Raw genomic sequence first — 7,500 nt, 5'->3', positions numbered from 1 at the left:
TTTGCTGTCCCTGCTGATTTTGGTAGGGTCTCCTTATCGAGTGGTCTGATTGCCATGACAGTTGCTCAACACGTTCATGCTCTGTGGGCTTTTTATGCCGTTCTGAAATCCAATAGTAGCCTCACAAAAATGAATCATTTGGTCAGCATAATCAGTCAACTATATATTGTGAGTCATACATGCCAGACCATGTACATACATACATACATGTCATACATGCCAGACCACCCAAGCTTTAATATGTTATTGGACACTGCAGATTTATACACTAACAGTCCGAGACACAATAAACATTGAAACACTAACATCATAACAGATTTTGAGAATTGGAATCTACTTGCTGCAGCACATTTTGGTTGAGGTCGAGTTTATCACGCACGCACGCACGCACGCACGCACGCACGCACGCACGCACGCACGCACGCACGCACGCACGCACGCACGCACGCACGGTCGCACGCACGCACGGTCGCACACGCACATTTGATATCTTGATTTGTGTTTGCATTCAGCCAAACATTCTTGAACACAAGGCTTGGGAAACTCAACAAGTGTTTCAAGATACAGTTCATGGATACAGGAAGCATCATCTCCTCCCAACCGGCTGCCAACTAAAACCATAGCATTACCTACGCGCATTAAAATTAAGAGTTTGATGAGGTCAGATCAACATATGGAATGTCACTCAGAAGAGCTCAGCTCCATATAATGTAGATCTAAGGGTGTCAGCGGGGCAGTGGCAAATCTAAATAGCCTATTTGTTCGTTGTTGAGTGTGTGTGTGTGTGTGTGTGTGCGTGTGCATATGTGTGTGTGTATGTGTGTGTGTTTTTTAAGGAATATTAGGACGTCAGTTTTGTTTTGGCCAGTTTTGCAGCACTGCTGTGTGCATATGGTCGTTCATATCTCCTATCCCAGTAATATGAGCTGCGCTGGTGGTTACCCAGGCAAACTGTGGGAAATGGCACACTTCCAGTGCACTGACCTGAGAGTATACACCACACACACACACACACACACACACACACACACACACACACACACACACACACACACACACACACACACACATACACACACACACACACTGAACCGAAGGCACACACATTATGGCCCAAAAATAACAAGCATGGCCCACATAAAGCCCTCTCTGTACTGCCAGAAGAACAGAGCAGTTTCCGCTCTGCGGTGTGTGTGTGTGTGTGTGTGTGTGTGTGTGTGTGTGTGTGCTGAGAACAAGAGTTTCTTCCAAAAACGATATTATTGATAGATAGATCGCTCCCTGGGGCGTGTTCTCTCCTCTGCGTGATCAGCACCCATACCCTAATTGGGGTTGGCGAAAGGGCCTTTAGTGTGAGTTTGCATGTTCTCCCCATGTCCCCTAGGGTAGGTACCCTCACAAAAAACATGCAGTAATAATTCCTGGTCTCTATACTGCCTCCCGCTGGTCAGCTGGGGCACCTGATGGAGGGGAAAGGAACTGGTTGGAATAACGTGTGCCTTCCACACGCTGTATACGTCCTACCGGGGAAACTCCACCCTGTCAGGTGATAAGAAGCGGCCTGCTCACTCCTCATGCATTGAAGGAAGCATGAGCTCAGTTCGGGGCTCTCCCCAGGGTGACAGAGGGAGAGTAGCGCCAAGCATTACAGCTTAAGCAATTGGCACCGGGTGGAAGATGGGTAACAAAATTGTGGGCCTTCTCCCATGCACTCGCATATCTGTCTGCTGCACAAACAAACCATTTGGAATGATCTCTCCATTCTGGCTCATTAAGTGGGCTCTTCTCAGATGGAAACTGTCTGGGCCTCTAGTAGTATGTAGTCAGTGTGTGATGCCAGCTCACTTGGATCAGCTATTTTCTCTCTTATCTGGTAGAGTTGGCGCCCTAGAGCTCACTCATTTACTGCCGTTGTTAACATCTTTTCCAATGGTGCTCGCTGCCGAAGGCGTCTTTGGCGTATTTTTTTCGTTTTGTTTTTGAATTCAGAATAGCCTCTTTTATTTTTACCGTATAGTAGCTAACCCCGACACTGTCACACTATAGGCAAATGATCCCTTCCACTGTGGTCCGTCAATGAAATGTTTCCCCGCCGTCCACTTCCATTATAACTAAGCACGATCTTTAGCAGCTAACTTCTCTCTCTCTCTCTCTCTCTCAGGTGTGAACCATGCCGTTGGTGAAGAGGAACATCGAGCCCAGACACCTGTGTCGAGGTGCTCTGCCCGACGGGGTGACCAGTGAGCTGGAATGTGTGACCAACAGCACGCTGGCGGCCATCATCAAGCAGCTGGGCAGCCTCAGTGAGTACCACGTTGTTCATTGATGGAGTTACTTTAGCGGTAATGGGATAGTTCACCATAGCTCTGGTCCATAGCTCTAATTCCGCCGCATTTAGAGCTATGTTACTGTCGACTTCCGGGGCTCGCATAAATGCAGACCAGCCTCTCCTCTGTAGCAAAAATAAAAATAATGTTCTACCTACTCACCAATACAAAGACGGGTTGTGTAATTAGAAAGCCCACTTTCCTTAGTGGACGCACTTTGAGCCAGAAAGGGATTTTTTTCACCCGAAGGAAAATTCTTCTGTATGAGGGTTTTCTCTTGGCAATATCGGTAGAGGGATGCGGAACAGACAGATGGAATGGGGTTGGATGGTGTGTGTGTGTGTGTGTGTGTGTGTGTGTGTGTGTGTGTGTGTGTGTGTGTGTGTGTGTGTGTGTGTGTGTGTGTGTGTGTGTGTGTGTGTGTGTGTGTGTGTGTGTGTGTGTGTGTGTGTGTGTGTGTGTGTGTGTGTGTGTGTGTGTGTGTGTGTGTGTGTGTGTGAGAGAGAGAGAGAGAGAGACATCAAGTAAGTGGTGGACGAGGGGTGGAAGGATGGATAGACATAGAGGTGGAGAAAATAAGGAAGAGAGAGAATATGGGGGGTCGAGGGAACATGAATAAATGAGTGAGAAAGAGAGCAAGGGAGTATAGGAGGAGATGGAGTGCAGAAGAGACGTGTGTGTGTGTGTGTGTGTGTGTGTGTGTGTGTGTGTGTGTGTGTGTGTGTGTGTGTGTGTGTGTGTGTGTGTGTGTGTGTGTGTGTGTGTGTGTGTGTGTGTGTGTGTGTGTGTGTGTGTGCATGTGCGTGTGCGTGTGCGTGCGTGCAGTGGGGGTGTTGCTATTGTGGGCTGAGTTTGAAATAGAAGCCAATGGTTACAAGCACGCACGCAAGCGCACACACACACACACACACTCTCACACACACACTAGTGTAGTGTAGTAGTATTCAGACAGGCAGGTGTGTTAGTGGGCAGTCAGAGAGGAACGCAGCAGGAGTCAGAGCCCACACAGTGTGCTAGGAGAGATGGAGGAGAGAACACACATTACTGATTCATCTGTCTGTCTGTCTGTCTTCACTGTGTTATTATACCACATGAACCCAAGCCTTCCTATTCCCAGGGGGGGCGTCGTTCCAAACTCTGTATGGCTTTTGTGATTGGCCAGTAGCCACGTTGAGTCGGGGGAAATCGCTCTCGCCAGAACATTGTTTACTATTCTCTGCCTGTCGGGTTGCAACTCCAACGGCAACGGCAACTCGCTCGCTTTAGCTCGCTTGGTGGTGTCTCACGTGGCTCAAGTTCGCTTGAGGCGGCGGGCGTCCGTCGCTGTCTAGTCTATAAAGTTGTTTTTTTTATGTTTTTTTGTGGCTTTCGCCTTTATTTTATATTTTTTATGGATGGGTAGACAGTAGGCTGACAGGAAATTGGGAGAGAGATGGGGGGGGGGGGGGGGACATGCAGTAAAGGCCGTCGGGATCGGGAGTCGAACCCGCGGCACACTGCCAAACTGGATTACCAGCCAAGGTGCTACACATACATGAGCACAAGCACTATAGAGTGTTGAATGTTAGTCCTGGGGGGCGACACCAGGACGACTTACCGATGTGTTTCGTCTTAGCCAGTGGTGTAAAGTAACTAAGGTCGCCTTCACACCAGAATGCTTTATTGCGATTAAAACGAATCCTGCTGCGTATTGTCAGAAAAGTGCACTTTGTTTGGCAGGTGTGAAGGCTCATTCGAATTCTGGTGCGGATCAAACAATCGCATTCTAGTTCGCCAAAAAACGGGGGTTTTGCTTTGCTTCCAAGCGCTCCTGACTAAATAATAAACTAAAGCTGTTTATAAGCTGGTATTGACACAGACTGCACTGAACTGCATGATTGGCAGTTTTTTCTGTCGGCTGGTTATAGCGTTGGCTCATTCATTAGTGAGAACAGGCAATTATGGATTTTTAGAACCTCATTACAACCACATCATGTCTCATTTTATAACCGAAGATTAAGGGGTTTAAAATGGAAAAGCTGATGGAGTGATTACAGGTCCATCCATTTCACGTGCACCTACCACCATGACCAGCGCGACAATCAATGGGTCAAATCATGAATCATGAATATTTTGGACTCTGACCTACTCTGCTCTCGGATAGGGTCTTAGCTGTTCGGTTATAGGTGGACCCATGCTGTCCTCAACGTGTTGTGGGCTTGTAGATCGGAAGTACGGCAAAAGATTACAAACGAGGAAGGATGTCACAAACCAGGAAGTACGGCAAAAGATCAGCCAAGCCATCATGATGACCTTCTGACAACTGTCATAAAGCGTAAACTGAGGTGGTACGGACACATCACCAGAACTTCAGGCCTTGCAAAGACCATCCTGCAAGGCACCGTACAAGGTGGCAGGAGAAGAGGGAGACAAAAGAAAAGATGGGAAGATAACATCGGAGAATGGACACACTTGAAACTCAGTGAGGCAATGAGAGCTGCCGAGGACAGAGAGGGATGGAGAGAGCTGGTCAACAGATCGTCTGTGGTGCCCCAACGACCCTCCGGGGTTACGGGATAGGTGAGGTGAGGAGATCGGATGTTATGGTGTAGAAGGAAAAAGGAGGGGCCTACTACGTATTATTGACCCCTGAGGGACTCCAGGCAATGAACCAAGTATATGATTTGATTTGATTGACTCTTCTCTTCTCTTCTCTTCTCTTCTCTTCTCTTCTCTTCTCTTCTCTTCTCTTCTCTTCTCTTCTCTTCTCTTCTCTTCTCTTCTCTTCTCTTCTCTTCTCTTCTCTTCTCTTCTCTTCTCTTCTCCCCCATCCCCTCTGTCCTCTCCTCTACTGTATATGAATTGTATTATAAAGAAAGTGTCCGCTGTGTTTTTCGCTCCAGGCCGACATGCAGAGGACATCTTCGGGGAGCTGTTCAACGAGGCCAACAGTTTCTACCTGAGGATGTCCAGTCTGCAGGAGAGAGTTGACCTGCTGGCTGTTAAGGTCACTCAGCTAGACTCCACTGTGGAGGAAGGTAAGGCCTGTGTGTGTGTGTGTGTGTGTGTGTGTGTGTGTGTGTGTGTGTGTGTGTGTGTGTGTGTGTGTGTGTGTGTGTGTGTGTGTGTGTGTGTGTGTGTGTGTGTGTGTGTGTGTGTGTGTGTGTGTGTGTGTGTGCTTGTGTGTGTGTGTGCTTGTGCTTGTGTGTGTGTGTAGTGTACGTGCACCAGATTGCATTTCCACATGGTAATAGAAATTCCAGGCTGCTCAGACTACAGGCCAGACAGAGACAGTTTTCCCTTCTAGAATAACAATGAAGGTGATAGAGTACACGACGGTGTTTGAACACAAACTTATATTTCTGTCTGTCTGTCTGTCTGTCTGTCTGTCTGTCTGTCTGTCTGTCTGTCTGTCTGTCTGTCTGTCTGTCTGTCTGTCTGTCTGTCTGTCTGTCTGTCTGTCTGTCTGTCTGTCTGTCTGTCTGTCTGTCTTGTCTGTCTGTCTGTCTGTCTGTCTGAGTAAAAACACACATGTGAGACTGTCTGGCCCTGTTATCCCTGCGGTTTTCTGGCCTGTGTGTGTGCGCGCGCGCGCGCGCGCTGTGTGTGTGTGTGTGTGTGTGTGTGTGTGTGTGTGTGTGTGTGTGTGTGTGTGTGTGTGTGTGTGTGTGTGTGTGTGTGTGTGTGTGTGTGTGTGTGTGTGTGCATTCATGCATGTGTGTTAGCACCCTTAAGGCATTATGCAAGCCTCGGGAGAGTGAAGTGCGTGCTGTCTAAGCACTGTCTGAACAGTAGCTGTTCTGCTGACACACACACTGTGTGTGTGTGTGTGTGTGTGTGTGTGTGTGTGTGTGTGTGTGTGTGTGTGTGTGTGTGTGTGTGTGTGTGTGTGTGTGTGTGTGTGTGTGTGTCACACTGACGAAATCTAAATAAAAGCAAAATAAAAACTAAGCTACAATGACTAAAACTGAGACTAAATATACCAACAATTTTGTCAACAAACAGGCATTATGACGCCATCAAGGCCTGCTATTTTCAAATGGCCAAAATGTACAGTACATAGGGCTGAATCGGTTAATGTATGTTTTGTAATAATCAAAATCTACGAAGTACTAGTAATTGAAGTTTTCAAATAATTGTAGGGGAGTAAAAGTACATTATTTGCCTCTAAAATCCTGTCTTGTCTAACCATCCTCCATATGTCTGCGTGCGTTGGTGTGTGCGTATGTGTGTGCGTTTGTGTGTGCTTGTGTGCGTGCACATGTGTGTGTGTGTGTGTGTGTGCGTGTGTTGGCCTTGGAGATACTGCCGAGTCATTCTGCACCACAGCACGCACACACGCACGCACACACACACACACACACACACACACACACACACACACACACACACACACACACACACACACACACACACACACACACACACACACACACACACATAGAGAGAGAGAGAGAGAGATGAAAAGGAGTAAAAGCACTCGATCGTCCTCCTCTCTTTCTCTCTAGTGTGTGCTTCAGGCCTCTCCCCCCCCCTCCTCTTGCCCCAGCCCATTTTCATTTTATTTTATTTTTTTCGTTAAGCAGTGGTTTTCAACCAGTGGTCCGGGGACCACCAGTGGTCCTTGAGGGGGTTCCAGGTGGTCCCCAGCTAAATGATGGAGAGTTGGTAACTAAATGGACCCTTATATATATTTAACTCTTGAGAGTGTAACATGAAGACAGACAGACAGACAGACAGACAGACAGAGTACTGTACAGCACATATACATAAATGCTTGATGATGGCATGTGGAGCTCAGTTCATTTCCATTGGCTATTTACTGCCACTGACCCCCCCCCCCCCCCCCCCCCCACGTGTTCTGTGTTCAAATACAACGAGAGAGAGAGAGAGAGAGAGAGAGAGACAGAGAGAGAGAGAGAGACAGAGAGAGAGACAGAGACAGAGAGTAATCATTTAACCCTCAGAGGATACAAAAAAGACCCATAGGGGTCTCTCAGAGTTACATGAACAGTACTCTCTGGGCTTCATTGTGTGAGTAACACACACACACACACACACACACACACACACACACACACACACACACACACACAGTTGCACACACACGCACGGGCGCACGCACGGGCGCACACACACGCAGAGTTGCACACACACAGACAGACAGAGTAAAGGGCCACCCGCACCAGGCACT

The 7,500-nt window shown here is 47.9% G+C and overlaps 1 protein-coding gene across 1 annotated transcript in view; it reads left to right on the top strand.

The window, feature by feature from the left end:
- Positions 1 to 2,170: 2,170 nt before the first annotated feature.
- LOC306913600 (actin-binding protein WASF3) overlaps positions 2,171 to 7,500 on the top strand; it is a gene marked incomplete at both ends in the record, with an annotated part of 18,827 nt that continues 13,497 nt past the window's right edge. Inside the window, 2 exons of the mRNA XM_079490368.1 lie at positions 2,171 to 2,303; positions 5,210 to 5,344. Coding sequence (XP_079346494.1) covers positions 2,171 to 2,303; positions 5,210 to 5,344 — 268 coding nt within the window. The remainder of the gene's footprint in view (positions 2,304 to 5,209; positions 5,345 to 7,500) is intronic.

Source organism: Electrona antarctica, assembly GCF_951216825.1.
Source record: "Electrona antarctica genome assembly, chromosome: 21".
Lineage (NCBI taxonomy): Eukaryota > Metazoa > Chordata > Actinopteri > Myctophiformes > Myctophidae > Electrona > Electrona antarctica.
This window is presented reverse-complemented; position numbering and strand designations above follow the sequence as displayed.